At 36.5% G+C, this 20,811-nt stretch overlaps 1 protein-coding gene across 1 annotated transcript; it reads right to left on the reverse strand.

Moving 5' to 3' along the window:
• Positions 1 to 1,131: 1,131 nt before the first annotated feature.
• Positions 1,132 to 19,381, reverse strand: LOC306887820 (uncharacterized protein; the record flags this gene model as incomplete). The annotated part of the gene is made up of 8 exons (XM_079445826.1): positions 1,132 to 1,301; positions 1,596 to 1,722; positions 2,779 to 2,817; positions 8,397 to 8,435; positions 12,684 to 12,708; positions 12,832 to 12,966; positions 13,502 to 13,578; positions 19,246 to 19,381. The coding sequence occupies 8 exons, from the start codon at positions 19,379 to 19,381 to the stop codon at positions 1,238 to 1,240; spliced, it is 642 nt and encodes a 213-aa protein (XP_079301952.1). The 3' UTR covers positions 1,132 to 1,237.
• Between the last annotated feature and the right edge of the window lie 1,430 nt (positions 19,382 to 20,811).

Raw genomic sequence — 20,811 nt, forward strand, 5'->3', positions numbered from 1 at the left:
AAGGGAAACGAAACAGAAACCGTGACAATATTCATAATATTATTATAACATTTTCAACATGTTTAAAAGCATCTGTTGATAATATATGAAAGTCAAAGTGAAAATTAAAAGTCATGACATTTTCCAAGTCAGAATTTGTGCTCCGCATTTAACCCATCCAATTGCACACAAATGAGTAACACACACACACACACACATATACACACACACCAGGAGCAGTGGGCAGCCATTTGCTCTAGCACCAGGGGAACAACTGGGTGTTCGGTGCGTTGCTCAAGGGCACCCCAGTTTTGGGCACTGAGGGTGGAAGACAGCGCTGTTTATGCACTCCCCCACCAACAACTCCTGCCGATACTGAACCTCGACCCATGACCTTCGGGTTGCAAATCCGACTTGCAAACCATTAGGCCACAACCGCCCCCACATTAACAAGTAATTAACTTATGCTGATTAAGATAATGCAGATTATTTCAGCCATTTCATCTCTGTCTGTCTGTGTGTGTGTGTGTGTGTGTGTGTGTGTGTGTGTATATATATATATACACACACATATACATTAATAATATATAATTACAACAATACAGCTATACTGTATATAATATCAGATATGCAAATAGATATTTTATGTTAACAAGTGCATTAATATTCTGTTACAAATACTTCAGTATTTTATAGGTTAATGTTTAGATAATATGGAGTGATATAAAGAGTAATATAATATAATATTATAATATAATCATAACAATAGTTAATAATATAATATAATCATAATAATTTTATTTTAAGCTTCCACAGCTATATTACATAACTCATGCTCACTCATGCTTATACTGTAAAAAGTGATGACCTACAATTGATTAGTTAACAACATTAGTAAACATGAACTAAGAATGAACGATACTTCTACAGCATTTATTAATCTTAGTTCATGTTAATTTCAGCATTTACTAATGCATTATTAAAATAGCAAGTTGTGTTTGTTAACATTAGTTAAGGCACTGTGAACTAACATGAATAAACAAATGAACAACTGTATTTTCATTAAAGTTAACAAAGATGAATAAATACTGTAATAAATGCATTGTTCATTGTTTGTTCATGTTAGTTAATACATTAACTAATGTTAACAAATGACACCTTATTGTAAAGTGTTACCATTTTTTCAGTATATTTAGAGTGAGCGTGAACTTATTTCTTATTTTTCTTATTCAGTGTTATCATCATTAAAAGTCTTGGTTCAGGTGGCACCAGAGACCAAGACAGTTGGGCTTTCATTCTTTGGCACTGCTTTCCAAATCCACCTGAAAACATTCAAAATAACAGAAATGAGGACTTCATATATTACATGTGCTGTAATATATTATATTTCTCAACGGTTACATTTTTATAAAATATCTGACTATATAACTGTTGATTTTGTGCACCTAAATGCTGGCGTTTCACATAAAAATGACTGATGAGCCAGATTTGGCCCGTGGGACACTAAATGAAGAGCCCTGGAATATGCAAAGTTATATATTTTGTAACATATTGCAACAGTTTTTCATATAAGACCATTTTACTTCCCTACATTGATAAAACCATTTTTTCTTTACCTAAAAGTAACATTTGAAGATTTCCGCTTTCTTCTGAGACAGATGACACATATAATGATGATGATGATGATGATGATGATGACGACAGTCATATAGATAATGTATTGATCACCAGGTGCTTGAGTGGCTAGAGAGATACAGAAACAAAGCTTTAACTAAACTCACAACTCACAGCTCTAAACAAAAGCAGGTATTAAGTAAAAATTCACATACATTTATTTATTGCAAAAATCAATAAAAACATACCACAATGTCCTTTAATTTCACTTCTCTGCAGTGAGCAGTTTAAAATAATTTTTAGCTGGTGGAGCTAAAATGTATTCCTCACTTGCTATTAAAACATTAATAGCAAGTGGCATTAATAACAGTAGCATGTAATTGTCATAATAGCAATTGGCATTAATAACAGTAGCATGTTATTGTCATTACTATTGAGATTTTTAAGCACTCCTTTCCCCCACTCCACTCAGACCTGTGCAAACACATCTAATTTTCAGATCCTGTTTAGCAACTTAAACTATGTGAAGTGTATAAAGACAACTCATAAAAAAACCCTCCTCTCGTATTCAACAAACAATGTTCCTTTGTGTCAAACAAAAACGACACGTTTAATTAGTATATGCATACAATCTAATGGAAAGACTGAAATAACATTATAAATATGTGACCTAAATGCATAATCAAGGTTGTCTTACTATGACTCAAACCTCAAACTGGAGCATTAATAATGTAACTTCCCACACACCCATACACACACGCGTTTCTTTTTGTGAAAAGTGGGGCGATCCCATAGGCGTAATGGTTTTTATACTGTACAAACTGTGTACTGTGCTATTGCCCAACACCTAAACTTAGCCCTCACAGGAAACTGGGCATTTTTACTTTCTCAAAAAAAAAAAAAATAAACTAACTCTGTATGATTTATAAGCGTTCTGAAAAGTGGGGACATGAGGCAATGTCCTCATAAGCCACCACCTTCTTGTAATACCTATATAATGCCCATGTCGTTATACAAATTTATGTCCTCATTTGTCACAAAAACACGCACACACACACACACCCCCAAACACACGCACGCATACACACAAAATAATTTAACAAGAGGCTATTCATGACTCCATTACATTGTTAGTAAAACCTGGCTTTAAAAGAATAATGTACAGCCTCATTTATCTGATCTCACCTGAAGTAGTTCTGAGCAGGTCCAAAGCATTACAAGGATCTGGAATGCAAAACAAACATTATTTGTTATTGTTAACTCCGATATCAAACATCACTCAGTATTAAAGGTGGGGTATGCATTTTTTCAAAAACGCTTCAGAAAACGAGATGGGGCCGAGTACCAAAACAATCTTGTAGCCAATCAGCAGTAAGGGGCGTTTCCTCTCGATGCAGAGGAAAGAGCACTCATCAGTGCACATGACGGACATTAGCAACAGAAAGATACAGATGGCGGATAAAAAAAAACAAAAGAGGAAAACGTCTGCGGAACAAAAGATGGCTTACACCGTGTCTACACTGGACGTGACAAAGAGACCGCTGAAAATTATTTGAAATTTGTGTCAATGTCTCATAAATAGAACATGGCAGCAGTTCACTGTCGGGGATTTGTCGTGTCGTGGCACGGCATCCAGTGTAGACCACATCACTGATTATAATGAGTTCTATAGTATTTTGTCACGGCACTCGAGTCTGGTGTAGACACGGTGTTACGATAAAGCAAGAAGTAGGACCCGTGTAAATATCGGATCAGCTTTCCAGTGCTGGAGAAAACTCAAGGAGCAGGAAGGCCTGCAATCAGTCGCCGAGGTTGCTTTGTTTCTTCTCGATAGGTAAGTAACATTGGTTTTGCTTTGTTTCACAGAACTAATTGTTGCCGTACGTATGTATGGAGCGGAGCTATCAAAATAGGTCGAGACCCTTTTGGGGCGTGTTTGTTTTGGTGATTTCAAATGTAAACCCCGGCGACCAGAAATCGCTTACCCCACCTTTAATCACACATACAATCCACACTCATTCAACCTCATTCATTCATGCCCTGCAGTTTAGATGCAACCCTAATTAAACTCACCTGATTCAGCTAATCAAGTCCTTCAGGCTTATTTGAAAACTTCATGGTTTGTGTATGTATATATAATAAGAAAAACATCACCAGCTGCTAAATTCAAATCTGTGTTCGCTGTCTGGCACAGAGCCAGAAACACGCAAGTTTTTAAAGCACTGCGCATTATTATAGCCAATCACATACGATTCTGTTGAGCTTATGAATGCAAGGACCAATCAGAAGTGTTCAGATGAGTCATCGCTGAAACACACTGTTTCCTCACCGACTGAATTCTCTTACTAATTCTCTCATCAGAAACAACAAAGTGAAGTTGTACAAATGTAAGCAAGATATTAACTTCACAGTGTAAACAGCTTTAGAGATTATGACAGTTTTTGAGAGTGCTTGAACTCGCTGGACTGAAGTGAATGTTCTTTGATATTGTAAACATTCCTTGCTCTCTTTTTGTACACTGAAAATGTTATAGGCTAATTAGTAACTTACAATGTTTTTATTAAATTTGCATTTTATACAAAGTCAGTCTTATTAAAAGTATTTTATGGCATGACACCCATATCTGATAGCTATCCGATCATGAAAAGACCAGGTGTAAATGCCCTCCGAAACGCATTCGAGACGGATATAAATCCGATTGCTCAAACCACTTCAGAAGGTTGTCCAGGTGAAACTGGACAAGTGTAAATGCATCTGGTTGTTGAAATCACATATTCTAATTTTACTCCTCCCAAAATATTAAAAGAATAAACGTGTTAGAGCATTTTATAGGCTAAATGGCATGTTATAGTCAGATATGACAGCGCTAGTGCCAAGGGCATAGTTTTGGTTTGAACATTGGGGGGGGGGGGTTGAAGTGGACCCCGGGTCATGCTCATGTTAAGGTTATTTATTTGTTTGTTTGCTTAAATGTTTATTTTTGTAAAATGGTCTTTTGTGCTGTCCAGTTGATTGCGTAACTGCAATAAAGTAATAAGATAGTTAACAAATACTTGTTTACATAGGATATAATATATTTTACATTATTTAGACACTTAGGCTATAGTTGGACAGAATGTTCTAATTCAACACGTCATGGGAAGTCAATCTAACTTAACATTTTCTTTTATTAATATTGTTTATTTCTTACTCCTTAACAGTTCATCCGGCTCTTAATGATTTAATCTATGCCATCATTGGAATATCTGAAGGTTTTTCCATCACTCATCATTAGAACCAATTGGCTCTCGATTCTGACTTGTACTTGCTCTTATGAAAAAGCACCATAGTTCTTAATTGTAACATTTGTTATAATAAGGCTAGCCTATTAATCATTACCAGGCCAATAATGACTTTATTAATCTATATTGCATTTGTTATGAGAAACAACAGCCTTTAGAAACAATAGCTACAACATGCCACAGTTGTAATATAAATCTATTCCCTTAACAGATTATCTATTATAAATTCTACAAGTTAGACAAAATTTACCACACTAAATAAGCCTACAATAAAACGTGATAAATTATAGTAAAGGTGGTCATGAGCAGGGACGGATTATGACGCACCGGTGCCCTGGGCACGGACTGATTAAAGGCCCCCCTCAGTTGAAATTGTTTTTTTTTCTTAAATTCAAATAACCAGTATGCAATAATAACGTATTGTGTAAATTTTTTATAATTTTAATTCAAATTATTAAATGGATGCCATTTTATTGATAGAATAAAGCCCTCCCGATACTTTTTCAACTTTTTGGTTATTTCAGAATCAGAATCAGAATCAGAAAGAGCTTTATTGCCAAGAGTGTTTGCACACACAAGGAATTTGTCTTGGTGTTATGTCTTGGTGTTATTGTCTTTCATTTTTTCATAAACTTTACAAAGTTAATGTAAATAGTCTCTGCCAAAAGGCGGGCAATTTGCACTAAGTGTAAATAGACTTCATTTACATTATCAATGAACATTATCATTGGCAGAATTAAAGCAATCTCAAAAACTCCCATTAATCACTGAAGTTGCTTACATTGTCAAATTAATATCTTGATTACATCGTACGCACTTCTGCACTTTGTTGTTTCTGATGAGAGAAATCGGCAGAGAGCAGAATTCATTCAGGGAGCGCGCACTGAATAAAACAGCTGTTTCAGCGATGACTCATCTGAACGCCTCTTATTGGCCATTGTACTCATCAACTCAACAACTGAGCAAGCGCAGATTTTAATTTAGCAGCTGATGATGTGCCGCACTGAATGATCTAAATCACACCGGTGTGATCGTTTATTAAATATAAAAAATATTAGTCGGCTCTTTTTTTTGTCTTTTGGAAGCTGCATTCAAAATCTTGCCTCAAAAATCTGAGGGGGAAATCGCGGTCCGGGAGTAGCGGTATTTCGGCTGGGCCCCCCTCTGGTCCAGTGCCCTGGGCACGTGCGTTGATCCGTCCATGACTCATGAGTAGTTTAAAAATATTTTAATATTATGTTAGTGCTGGTGCAATATTATGTGTTCTCCTCTTTTCATCAGTCTTTTTAGTTTGCGCCTTTTTTTAGATGATGTTCGATTTTCTCCATAGCATTTTAAAGTGGCAGTTTCTCAATAGAATTCAATTAGATCGCATATTTTACCATCAGCTTCACGATAGGAATGGCTTGCGCAAATCTTCTCACATTTCTCGAGCGCGCTGGTGACACGCACAGAGTATAGTGTGATTTGCACGCCGCTCGTGCACAATTAAAAGAACTGCGCTTCAGTCATGTTGTGCTGATAAGCGCTCCGTTCGGTTCGTATGTGAGGTTAGCGCTTATAAAAGCGCCGAAGGCGCGATTCAAACAATTAATAAATAGCCTGATTCTAAGTTTCCATTAACCGTGGTATAAATATTGGGGGGTTGAACTTGCTAGTTTTGGTATTTGGTTACCCCCCCACCTCCCCAAACAAACTACGCCCCTGGCTAATGCAACAATCATCACCGAGAATGAGTAGCTACATTTGAGGAAGCTTACATTTGAGGATTTCTTCAGCAAGCCGACGGTCTCTTACTAAAACTGTTGCGGTCTCTGAGATTGAAATTAGCTGATAATTAATAAGATGCAGAGCATATCTATTGCTTTCACTGACGTGAACTCCGTTAAATTAGCAAATAGCACGGGAACTGAAGAACGGATTTATATCTGTTTTGCGAAGACACATTTATGTAGCCAAGTGTAAATGGAAACATTTTAACAAATCAGATAAGATATCTGATCAGAGAAAACGCATGAAGTGACCAGGTGTAAACAGGCCCTATAAACAGGCCCTTGGACTTCCTCTTTCAGATCGCCGAGTAGGCTATTGTCTAGCGTTTAGCACTCTCCTAGTGTTAGCTACTCTACGGAGCCCTTCCGTGTTTTCTAAAGCCCGATTCGATTTTGAATCGATTTCTTCTCGTAAACTCCGAGATGAGGATTCGGACGGTAATTGGTGTTTAGCCCGATTCGGACGGTATTGTTTCTCAGGGGGAGGCAAGTGATTTTCACCATATACAGGGGGTAGTTGGTGATTTAGATTTAGTTGGACGTGTTTTTCTTTCACCGCCCCCGTGAAAATCCCCAGCCAAATTACCTACTGTTTTTTGACAAACAGCAAGGTCGTGTGGTAATTTAATTTCCATCCGAATCCACATCTGAGTTTACGAGAAGAAATCGATTCAAAATTCAGCATTTAAACCCTTTTTGAACACTCCTGAACACCGTACGGTAACTGTTGTCCTAATTGAATGTGTCCCAAAACATACTACAGAAAACCATTTTTCAGTGGTTAAATGTTGATAGTTTGTAATGTTTGTAATGGTATTTATAGTGTAAACCATTAAAATTTTCTGTGATGGTTTTATTGGGGTTTATTCAGTAGGGACATAAGCCTATATAGGTTATTCAGTGGTATTGTGGCTGCTGTGTGTCACATGACAAGCATGAGACCCCCCCCCCCTCCCTCACTGATGCCCCCTCTAAAATAATGAGTGCCCCCCCCCCCCCCCCCAGTTACTGTGGTCTAGAACCGCCCCCGGCAGGGACTGAGTTTGATACCCCTTATGTAAGGCATTCATGATGACTCATAATGTCACCAAATTCATGTTCTTCTGCTGACACCGTTTCTAAGAAAAAGTAATGTTCCTGGATAGGGTGGAGCAGGTTTGTGCCTTGGGGGTTTCCTGAAATAAACAATGGCAAAACAGAAGTGCATACCACTGTGTCCATTCATCTCACAAGTAATTTAATACGTTTTGTTTTTTTATGTTGTGATTAGTAATTAATTGGTTATTCTTTATTAATTGTTTATATTTAGCAAGTAGTTCTCAATGAGGATATTTTTATTTAGTAATTATTGAATACCTAAACTACATTTGTTATTACTTACTGCTTAGTTAATATTACTTCCATATTAGTTAATAGTATCAATGGGGTCATCGGGTGTCCATTTTCCACAAGTTGATATGATTCTTTATGGTCTTAAAGAAAAGTTTATAACACTTTAAAATTTCTCAATGGCAAATGGTTAAATTTCTCACATGGGGCAATGTCCTCATAAGCCACCTTCTCCTTGTAATACCTATGTCATACCCATGTCATTATACAAATTTATGTCCTCATTTGTCACAAAAACACGCGCATAAACACACACACACACACAAAATCATTTAACAAGAGGCTATTCATGACTCCATTACATTGTTAGTAAAAACTGGCTTTAAAAGAATAATGCACAGCCTCATTTATCTGATCTCACCTGAAGTAGTTCTGAGCAGGTCCAAAGCATTACAAGGATCTGGAATGCAAAACAAACATTATTTATTATTGTTAACTCAGATATTAAACTTCACTCAGTACTGATAGTTTTCAGTCACGTGACCGGCTTGAGGACTGAATAGTTAATAATTAAAATTAAGTAAATAATAAAAAAAAAAAAAAGAAAGTTAATTATTTACTTAATTTTAAGACGAGGGGTTTCTTCCATTTTTTTTTAAGTTAAGTCAACATCACTTTTTACAGTGTACAGTGTAGAACTGCTGCACAAGCGTGTCAATTTTTCATCGGTTTCCCAGCCGCAAATTTTAGATCATCCCTCAAAAGAATAAAACAAAAGAATTTCTGAACAAAATGCAAGTTTTGGCCATTTGAAATCCATATTAAGCACCTGCGGCAATATTTCAATCATAAACAGTGTGACAAAACGTTGTAAAACAGGTGTCCACTGAATCTCGCCTTTTAATATATGCGTTTTACTCAATGGAGCAAAGCTTTGTTTTGCCCACCAGGTGGGTGTTCCTATAAGGGTGTGACGTCACGTGAAAACTATCAATTAAAGGTGGGGTATGCATTTTTTCAAAAACACTTTAGAAAACAAGTTGGGGCCCCAAGTACCAAAACAAATTTGTAGCCATTCACCAGTAAGGGGCCTGTCTACTCAATGCAGAGGAAAGAGCACTCATCAGTGGACATGACGGACACTAGCCGAGACAAAAGAAAGATAGAGATGGCGGATAAAACAAAAAAACAAAAAGGAAAACGTCTGTGGAACAAAAGGCCGCTTACACCGTGGATGTGACAAAAGGCGCTTTTCCACTTCGTGGTACAACTCAGCTCGGCATGGTTCAGAACGGCACGGCTCAGTTTGGCTCGGTTTGCGTTTCCACTGCAGTTTAGTACCGCTTGGCGGGATTATTCACGTGTCGTTATAGTTGCGCCGCCTCTACTGCCGTGACTCCTGAAAAAACAAAACAGCCATTGTTGGTTGTTAAAAGAAAGGTGCGCTCATTGTCAGAGTTGCATTCGGTCCTTCGCTAGCTGTGCCGATTTAAATCTAGAGGGTCTGTTGTGCCGTAAATTCAATGATGCAGGCAGTGACGATTTTCTCTGACCAATCAGTGATCAGCAGAGTTTACATGTCACGTTTTGGTAACGGTACGGCTCGCTTGGAACCTCGGCCGAGGTGGTACAAAAAAAAAGTACCAGGTACTGTACCCAGTGGAAAACCCCCCAAAAGTGAGCCGTACTGAACCGTACCGTGCTGTACCATGCAGTGGAAAAGCACTTAAAGAGTGTAAAAAAACACCTTTTTACAATGTCAAAATCAGCTCTGTTTTCAGCAAGCCATTCTAGTCCATGTTGCTTTAAATGCTAATAAGCTCTGCTGACCCCATCCCTCTCTTCGGTGGAGTGACGAGCAGACTGTAAACTTCAGCCGTGAAACTGGCTAACTAGCACATTATTAGAAAAGGCGATTAACAAAGATTCATTAAAAAAGGTCAAAGTTAAGACGGCCTTGTCAATCAACTATCGTGGGAGCGGCTTGTACAGAACTACGTCATTCTAAAAGGAGTCTCAGAACAGCCTTATTTTAGAATAGGGATTTTAAAAATAGGGATTAAAAAAAAAACACTGGGTGGATTTTTATCATTATAGGATTTGTGTACACACACACACACACACATTTATATTCAAACAACTTGTAAAGTGAATTTTACATCTGATGACCCCTTTAAGTGTTAATGTAGAACTCCATATTACTTCTTGCATAGTTACTTGTTAACAGAGCTAAAATAAAGTGTGGCCTGCTCTATCATTTTTAATTCTGACATAATTTTTTACCAAATATACATATACAGTGGGGCAAATAAGTATTTGATACACTGCTGATTTTTCAAGTTTTCCCACTTACAAAGAATGGAGAGATCTGTAATTTTCATCATAGGTACAACTGTGAGAGACAGAATATTAAAAACAAAATCTGAAAATCACATTGCATGATTTTTTTATAATTAATTTCCATTTTATTGCATGAAATAAGTATTTGATCACCTACCAACCAGCAAGAATTCTGGCTCTCACAGATCTGTTAGTTTGTCTTTAAGAAGCCCTCCTATCCTCCACTTATTACCTGCATTAATTGCACCTATTTGAACTTGTTACCTGTATAAAAGACACCTGTTCACACACTCAATCAATCAGACTCCAACCTCTCCACTATGGGCAAGACCAAAGAGCTTTCTAAGGACACTAGGGACAAAATTGTAGACCTGCACAATGCTGGGATGGGCTACAGAACAATAGCCGAACAGCTTGGTGAGAAGGCAACAACTGTTGGCGCTATTATTAGAAAATGTAAGAAATTCAAGATGACTGTCAATCTCGCTCGGACTGGGGCTCCATGCAAGATCTCGCCTCGTGGAGTATCAATGATCCTGAGAAAGGTGAGCGATCAGCCTAGAACTACACGGGAGGACCTGGTCAATGACCTCAAGAGAGCTGGGACCACAATCTCAACGGTTACCATTAGTAACACACTACACCATCATGGATTAAAATCCTGCAGCGCGCACAAGGTCCCCCTGCTCAAGCCAGCACATGTCCAAGCCCATCTGAAGTTTGCCAAAGACCATCTGGATGATCCAGAGGAGGCATGGGAGAAGGTCATGTGGTCAGATGAGACCAAAATAGAACTTTTTGGTATAAACTCCACTCGCCGTGTTTGGAGGAAGAAGGATGAGTACAATCCCAAGAACACCATCCCAACCATGAAGCATGGGGGTGGAAACATCATGCTTTGGGGGTGCTTTTCTGCAAAGGGGACAGAACAACTGCACCGTATTGAGGGGAGGATGGATGGGGCCATGTATCGCAAGATTTTGGGCAACGACCTCCTTCCCTCAGTAAGAGCATTGAAGAAGGGTCATGGCTGGGTCTTCCAGCATGACAATGACCCCAAACACACAGCAAGGGCAACTGAGGAGTGGCTCCGTAAGAAGCATTTCAAGGTCCTGGAGTGGCCTATCCAGTCTCCAGACCTGAACCCAATAGAAAATCTATGGAGGGAGCTGAAACTCTGTGTTGCCCAGCGACAGCCCCAAAACCTGAGAGATCTTGAGAAGACCTGTATGGAGGAGTGGGCCAAAATCCCTGCTGCAGTGTGTGCAAACCTGGTCAAGAACTACAGGAAACATCTGACCTCTGTAATTGTAAACAAAGGTTTCTGTACCAAATATTAAGTTCTATTTTTCTATTGTATCAAATACTTATTTCATGCAATAAAATGGAAATTAATTATTCAAAAATCATACAATGTGATTTTCTGGATTTTTTTTTTTATATTCTGTCTCTCACAGTTGAGGTGTACCTACGATGAAAATTACAGATCTCTCCATTCTTTGTAAGTGGGAAAACTTGAAAAATCGGCAGTGTATCAAATACTTATTTGCCCCACTGTACATAAGAAATCAATAATGGGTTAAAGAAACAAAATGCGCTGCAAACAAATTCACCCTCAGTCCATCCAATATATAGAGAGTTCAAACAGCTGATAAAAGCATCAAAATAATCCACAAATCATCCACATGACTTCAGTCTATCAGTTAATATCTTTTGAAACAAAAAGCTACGTGTTTGTCATAAATCCATGATTAAGCCTTTTTTTTACTTCAAACTATTGCTTCCAGCTAAAGTCTCCTATCCATAATATTGCTTTGTTTCTAGTGAAAATGTTGTCTCATGCAATGATCAAGCACTGTTTACAAGCTAAAAGAACATATATTTTAGTGGATTTTGATGTGAGGGGACAACAGGGGTTGGAGGAAGTGTTTTTATGGAGTATTTTAACCGAAAGCGACATTCAAAACAAATGCAAAGTTTTTGAAGGTGCAGTTTCTTTCCATCCACTGACAGAACAACATCCGAGTTTGTCGGTCTTGATCCAACATCATTATCGTGTTTGTGATTAATAGACAGAGATGAGTTGTTCAGAACATACCTCCTTGATTACACACGATGAAGAACCATGTAAAGGGTTTTGTCGAGGAGAATTGTGATGTCACTATTCTCTCAATTTCAAATCCGGTGGTTTCAGAAAGATTGAAAAGAATAATTTATATTCTAAATTGGGCGGTTTGTTTTGAGTTCTTGCAGAATTGATTCTCCATTTTATGACCTCTTAAAACATTACTTGGATGTTGAGTTGCTGAATGTGATAACTCATGAAATAAAAACATTATAACCATTATATTAAATGAAACCAACATACCACGACAGCTGGCACTGTAAGCATGCTGTTGAATCAAAAGAATGAGGAACACAGAGAGAAGAAAAGAAACATTATCAATCTCTCAAAATGAAACAACAATATATTTAACATATCATATTTAGTCTAGGGCCATTATAATGATGTTTACCCGTTCACAATCTTTTTGGTATTTGACCTCTTTGACCGTCTCATCTGTGTTTTGTTTGAGGATTAACTTCTGGGGTTCAAGATATACTACCTTCTTCTCATCCACATTTCCATGTTCATCAACCACAACGTATTCCTACAAACACAGACACACAGTGCTTCCTTATGTTCTTTGCACATTCACAATTGTGCCCATTTTGTGCTTCTTGCAATATAACCCACTTCAAAATGTCAAATTTGCAGATCTGTTCTCTGTATAGATGTTTCGTTATGGTTAATAAGCCTACACCTCAGTTTCAAATGAACATATTATATATTTTATTGTTATTATGTAATTAAATTTAAAAACTAAAATAAAAAAACTGTACCAAGAAAAAAAATAGGCTACTTCATCATGTGCTTACAAAGAAATTTACTTTCATTTCTAACTATTGTAATTTCTGTGAGTTTTTTATTTTTTACTTTTGGCACAGGTCATTCTTTGCTCTTCCTCCTTCCTCCACTTTCATTGACATTGACCACTTCACAATGTGGCTTCAAACTGATATTCAGATTAACAAAATTAAATATTCCAAAATGTGCTTTTTGAATGCCTGGAAGGCAAATGGTTTATTGTGACAATATCTGGAAAATAATAATAAGAAGACATTGAGAGATTGAACATTACTCACCATTACTGACCATGTTGGTATACAGAAGGCTCCAGGTGGCTCATTGAGATGATAGGAAACCGAGAGGTTTGTCAAAACTTCAAAACAACATGTCAAGTTTGAATCATATCCTTTCACGGAGTGATTTGAGAGAACGGAAATGAAGCCTGTTCATGGAGAAAAGACAACTGATGACACCCTATCAATGTTACTAAAACAGTATGAGAACAGAATTATCAGAACATATGATTGTTTTTATTTATAATAATCATTTCTATTAGCACATGTGTTTATACAATGCCTACTTTGGATTAAAAGAGAAACACTTGACTGATATGATTATATTTATGTGTGACTAATATACGATTAATTTATCTAAAAGATTAATATTATCTCTTTTTACTACTTTGATATAAACAAACAAACTTGATTAGAGCTCTATTTTTCCAGCTTTTTATGTATGTTAAGTTATTGGCCACGAGACGAGCCAATATTAAAGAATCAAAAGGGGAACAAAGCACCACACTCTCTACAAGTCTCACTTCCTGTCAACATCACGTTTGAAACTGGTGAGACTGGGGAGATAATTTACAAGCACATGTGCCAATGAAATCCTTTTATTCTTTCCAAAATTCCTTTCATTGATGTACGTATCTATGTATGTATGCATGCATTTATTTAGTTATAGATTTCACTTTTTCCATTATAATCTTTCTGGATTCTGTTTTTTTCCATTTGATTTTTTTCTGGAATCCTTTTTAATGACTAAATGACATTTTATTAAACAAAAAGAATGTCTAATTAAATAAAATCATGAAACTTTTTTTTTTTTACATTTATTCATTTAGCTGACGCTTTTGAAAGATTAAAAAAAAAAAAAATTTTAGGACCCTATTCACCTTATTTTGCAACGCGGAAGTAAATACGATGACGTACTTCCTTATAATGTGTTAGACTTCCGTTTCGCTACCTTGTAAGTAAGGAGCGATGTGGGGAGAACACACAGAAAACACTGTTAAACGCCGTGATGGTAAATATTTACCACACCCGCGATGTATAACACAGTGGGGGGATGAAATGAAAAAGTAAACTGTATCATTTTCATTGTGTGTGTGGGGGGGGGAATCAAAATAAATTGCATCTTGACATTATGATTTGTGTTTGTGTGTGTGCATATACAGGGAGAAAAAGGTAATATAAGATCTTGAAAATATTTGTGTACAAATAGTATATTTAATGGTCTGTGCATTGAGGAAACCACACTGAATAATTCAAAACAACTACACAATGTATCAAATTAAATTAGTAGTGATTAAATTACTAAATTAGTAGCAGTGAATTTGTGGTTTTATATACACAATACTGTACAATAATAATGTACAACTGCTTATTTCTAGAACCACTGTCAAATCAGTGGAGTTCAACAACTAATAGTGTAAACACACACATCCACATTCAACTCTTGTGCGTGGATTATGATCAAAACAAATGTCTTGCAGGTATTTTTTACGTTTGAACCAGCTATTATGACACCCCCTAACTGCGCAAAGTACGCCAGTCTTTCTGTATTCCATATTAAAAGTTAACTAGCCTGTAAAATCTACACAGTCTACGCAAAACCACGTAATCACAATACAACTAATATTAGCGGAAGTGCTTTACCGGAAATCTGACACATTATAGTTCGAAAATGACGGCGTCCGCGTTTACATGAAAAATAAAGTGAATAACATGTTTTATTTTTATCATATTCTGTTTTGTTACCAAATTCTGTTGAAGTAGGCTAATTATTTGAATGCAAACATTTATTTTTAAATCAAAGTAAGCGTCTTTTTTGTTGTTGTACGTTACAATAGAAAGATATTTTCTAAAACAGGCCACAGAGTCATCTATAGACCACCAAGTACGTAAAAGATATGATACCCCTAAAAGTGTAACATATTCCCTGAAAAACAAACATTTACAGACAGAATTTTCAAAATGTAAAAATTAAACTCACAAAATTTCAACATAAGCTAATGCTTAAAAATGACTTTTTAAACATGCAAGTCCCCTCAAAATACTGGAAATATGTGAAATAGCTCAACTTTTATATGAGGGTGAGTATTTTTTTTTTTAATTATTGACTGCAGAGGAACAGTAGACTTTACTAGGCCTTGGTGGGGGCAATTGTTACAGTGTTTGGGGGCAGTTGTAACACTGAAAAACAAGTCATGTTAAACCACTGCATCTCAAATAAAAAGCAACTTTACTGCTGTAGTATCTAATATATGTTAATATGTTGTATCTAATTATATGGTTAAAATTCGCTTAAATGTCAGGCATCATTCAAACAGCAAAAGTCTATTTATTTATTTTACAGAAGACTGCAACTATTCTAGAGGTAAGTAGATTTTAATTATTTAAATACATTTTACTCAAATACATGATTTAACTGATGAGTCAAGAACAGTCTTTAATGAAATGGTACAAGATAAACAGAAGAACTCAATGAGATCATTTGGAGATAAGTCATTTTATTTTGAAAAAGATTTAAAAGCAACACTAATAATTTTAAATGTAGTTTTACATTTAAAATATGTTTATTTTCTAACAGAAAAGTAGCTATGTCAATGCAGAAAAACAAGGTGTTTACACTGGGCCCTTTGGCCCCCGATGTTGCAGCCATGACCTCATATGCTAACTAGACACACCTGTATCAACGTAGGTTTTTAATGTTAATTTTCTATCAATAACCTAGAGATAAAATGTATGTAGTTTAAATTCGCAATCATCTAAACTTTAGACAGCAGCAGAAAAACACTCTACATCCAAAAATTAATTTTCATACCACAAAATCAGTATTTTGTTAAAAAAAATTCTGCTGAGGTGAAATGATTGCTCCTTTTCCACAGACAGAGAGATAATCTTACTGAGAATTTGCAGATTAATGGTTCATCACTCTAGTTTGATTCTGATTAGAGGAATTGAGTGTGTTACAATTGCCCCCGGTCTCTCCCCTACTAAGGTTAGGCTATTCTAACAAAATAAAGAACTGTAAAGTAGCCTACTTACAGAGTATTGTTACTCCGAAATGCTTTAGATCCATACCGTGGGACTGCTGTAGACTAGACGGATTTTTAATAGCCTAAATTATTTACAGAGCTCCGAACACGTTCAAAGTTAACTGTAGTTTGACAGTCTAAAAAATATCTTGTTCTTATTAGACGGGTGTGCCTCTGGAAAGTGAATCTGCGGGTTCTTTGTGCCCTGGCGGCTGGCTGCAGTACAGGTCTTAAACCCCACCCTTCTCCATGTAAAAGAATCTGAGATAAGCGGCAGGTCGCGGGCGGAGCAGTTTCCTGTATGTTTCGTATTAAAGCAACAGTATGCTCAGACCACTGAAACTGTTTGCCACAAGGTAATTACGAAGTTAACTTAAGGTAAGAATATAATTATTAGTATGCACATTTTATAGATAGTGTCGTGCTAATATTGCCTGGCCCCCAAAAAGTCGCTGTCTGAATTTAAATAACTTAAGCTTAAAAGATTTCAAAATTAAATCTCAGTACATATACAAATACGGCAACAGAAGGTTAATCCATAACAGACAATTAATAAGTCAGACCAGGAGTGCTGTGTATAAATAGTCCATGGGAAACAGCTGAGGGAGTTTGGGGAATGGAGTCCGGGAGGTCGGGAGATGGTGACCTCTGGTGGTGAGAGGCAGACACGCAGGGCCCGGACCCATATGACACAATGGCCGTTTCTCAAAGGGAAGGCTGCATCCTCCGGAGGTCGTATTTGTAGGCTGCATACGTCATAAAGACCATCTTATTTTAGAATATTAACAGTTATAAATTTGACCATTATTCTTAGTTAAGTGTAAGTTGTTGTAATATGCTTTTGACTCGTGAATGTAATGCTCAGATCGCCCAACTGAAATAAACCTGCCTTGATGACGTATGCAGCCTAGGGGTGTGCAATACTGCAAATTTTGGTATCGATCCGATACTGAGTAAATACAGGGCTCGCCCATACCAATTCCGATACTTGTCATTTAAAATAACATAAATTTAAATGATCAACAACAATTAAAAAAATTAACAATACTAATGTTGATATGACTAATATTATATTCATATTAAAGTTACATGGATATTATTTGCCTTTCTAAAAGGACTTTGCAGGCAGAGGAGCCCAGAACATGAAAGCAATAAACAGTTTCATGTTAAGTATTTTCCTCCCATAGAAAAGAGTTATAAAAATAATTAACGTGGCTTAATAAATTAAGAACGTAATATTAAAAGACAAAACTCAGTATAGCCTACACCTTATTAATGTTTCAAACTAGATATACAAGTAAGCAGATGTGTCCAGAATATGAAAGCAACGCTCAAAGTTTTCACATTATGCATTTTCCTCCCATTGAAAACCATTATAAAGAAAAGTTTAACGTAAGTGGCTTATTGAATGAAGACATTGATATGAAAAAGCATAACTCGTTTATTATTGAAAGGATTTTAGTATGTTATGTAAGTACTGCATTTTCTGTTCGTTTTATACATACTGTAATATTTGTTTGTTATTATTGCAATAAAAAAACTGTCATATGAAAAGGCCAAATTCGGTATAGTTTATAAAAATATATAGGCCTACTATGTATGTACAGGTAAGCAGATGAACCCAGAACATGAATGCAACACGCTGAATTTCATTTTCTCTAATTGCAATAAAAAAACATTTAATATGGTGCAATTAATGGAGGAAGACAGTGATAAAGATCAAATAAATAAATAAAGACTAAATTCGGTATACAGCTTGTTAATAAAATATAATATGTTGCAAGCAGCTGCAACATTATCCCAGAATATATATGCAAACATGCTAATCAACATGTTAAGCATTTTACTCCCATAGAAAACCGTTATAATGAAAATTTAAAGTGTATTAATGCATTAAGAAATAATTATAAATAGCTAAACTCAGTACACATCTTACAGTGATACTGTATAAAAAGGACAAATTCGGTACACAGGTATATACAATATGTACTATGTGAAGGATTTCCTTCCTCCGCTTTTCATTTCTTTTGTAGCTTGGAGTTCCGTTCCATCTCTCACTGTAGCCAAAAATATCCGTTTGCAGCTTGCGCTCGGAGCCGCTGAGTCACGTGATGACATGACAACCCAACACAGCGTAGCAGGCCAGGAGCAGCAATGTTTGCATACAAGATGTGAAAAGAGCGGCATATACACCCACAGACATGTCTACACTTTGTTGTATGTATTAAGCAATGTTATTAAGTGTATAGGAGAAAAAATTTACTTAAAGTATCAATCTTATCAGGCTAGTATCGATCTGATACAATACCAACATTGGTATCGGTACTATCGATATTAGGAGCGATACGCCCACACTTAATGCAGTCTACAAATGCGACCTCCGGAGGATGCAGCCTTCCGTTTGAGAAACGGTCTTTGAGAAAAGTCCATGTCCCAGGGTGACAATACCCAGATTTACCGGACTGAGGGATTGGCCACCACAGAGTCCTTAACCCCATTGAAAGTCTTTGGGATGTGCTGAAGTAGACTTTACACTGCCCATCTATATAAAGTTGCACACTCTTATTTTTTGGACTGCCTTTAGCTTTGATAGCTATATATTGTGCATTCATTGTGGTTTTGTTTCAACAACGTTATATACGTATGCAACATCACAACATTTATTTCCATCAAGAGCATTCATTTGGGGATCTTGTATTGACAATGAGAGAATTAACTCACTCTGTAACATGTGACCGTGACGTGTGATTGACTGGAACTCACTGAGGTTGGAGGTGGGACATTTCTGCTCAAATGTTCCCACTGACCTTGCCTCCAACGTGGAATTGGTAGACAGTTTTGGTTTCACATCCTTCATTTGGCCTATTTTGAAGGATGCATCAGGTGTATCCTTCATCACCCAAAATCTTTTGCACACATTCAACTTCATGAAAATTAATTAGTTGAAAACGAGATGGCACTGAGCTTGTTCAATTTCATTGTGTAATGCAAGACAAAAAAAATATAATTTTGGAGAACAATAATTTTCATTGTTGTTTTTTTTGTTGTGAATTAATCACATAATGCTAAAATGTGCATAATTCAAACCACTTGACCACCACAGTCTGATTGTCATTACATGTATTGCATTAATACAGTTGAAAGTCAGTATTTATACGGATTTTTAATAAAATGTTTAATATATTCTTCAAATTATAATTTCAATAGTAATATCATGCTATGCCCACAGGGCTGGAAACATTTATGATGTAGTCATGGGTACTTACTATAGCATTTAATGCTGAGCATCTCAAGCAGGACTCCACTTGAAGCCTCAGAAAGACTAGACTTGGAAGGATCCATCCTCAGTACTTTGCAGCCTTCCATTTAAGAAGCATGCACAACTAAGGGCTGTGTCTGAAAGCTTAGGTGGCTGACTTGATGCCTCGCTGCCTTAGCAGACAATGACTTTGCTGGCAGTGTTTGTGCATACATATTTATGATCAACAACCAAAATAGAGAGAATAGCACATATTTAATTACCACAACACTAATTTCTTGCTAGAAATGACATCAAAAGTGAAAAAAATGGTCACAAACTGACCACCAATTGCAACGTTTTTAGTTCAACTTTCATGGAATAGGATTGTGGGATATTAAAGGAAGTTAAGGATACATCTGCCTTCAAAAAATGATCAAATTAAGCATCTCAGGAGACAGGAAATGAAGCTAAACTTGGATTCAGAAGTGCCTTGATGTTTTCCTGCCTTGGAATGCATCCTCCAAATTTATTTCAGTAAAAACTTAATTCAGTAAAACGGAATAGCGCAGACACTGAATATTTCAGAACACCTGCTTGTAATATCTTCTGCTGTGTCCGAAATCACATCCTATCGGAGTAGGTGCTTTTTTGAGAATATATCTTAACCAGTAGTCACTTCCAAGCCATTTCCAAGTTTCTATTCTGCTATTCTATAACCACAACATCATCTGACAAAATCAAGATACACATCAGTTAAAGACATGGGCTGTATGTAAAATGAGCACTCAAAGAAAATGTTAAAAGTGACAACGCCTTTACAGTTAAGTTTACATATTGATATAATCTCAGTCATGTAATGGGAGTGAGTAGGTTTTGCCGGGTCTAGCTTTTCAGAGTCATCACATTGCCTTAAAACATATTTCATACCAGAAATGTCTTTTCAAAACATTACCAGTCTTTACCTTCTCAGAAAAAGTGTTATTTGTTGTTAGGTTTCAAAATGAACATACTGCAACGACTAATATTCTACAGTGACCAGACAGAAA

The sequence above is a fragment of the Barbus barbus genome, assembly GCF_936440315.1.
Source record: "Barbus barbus genome assembly, chromosome: 21".
In the NCBI taxonomy this organism is placed as follows: Eukaryota; Metazoa; Chordata; class Actinopteri; order Cypriniformes; family Cyprinidae; genus Barbus; species Barbus barbus.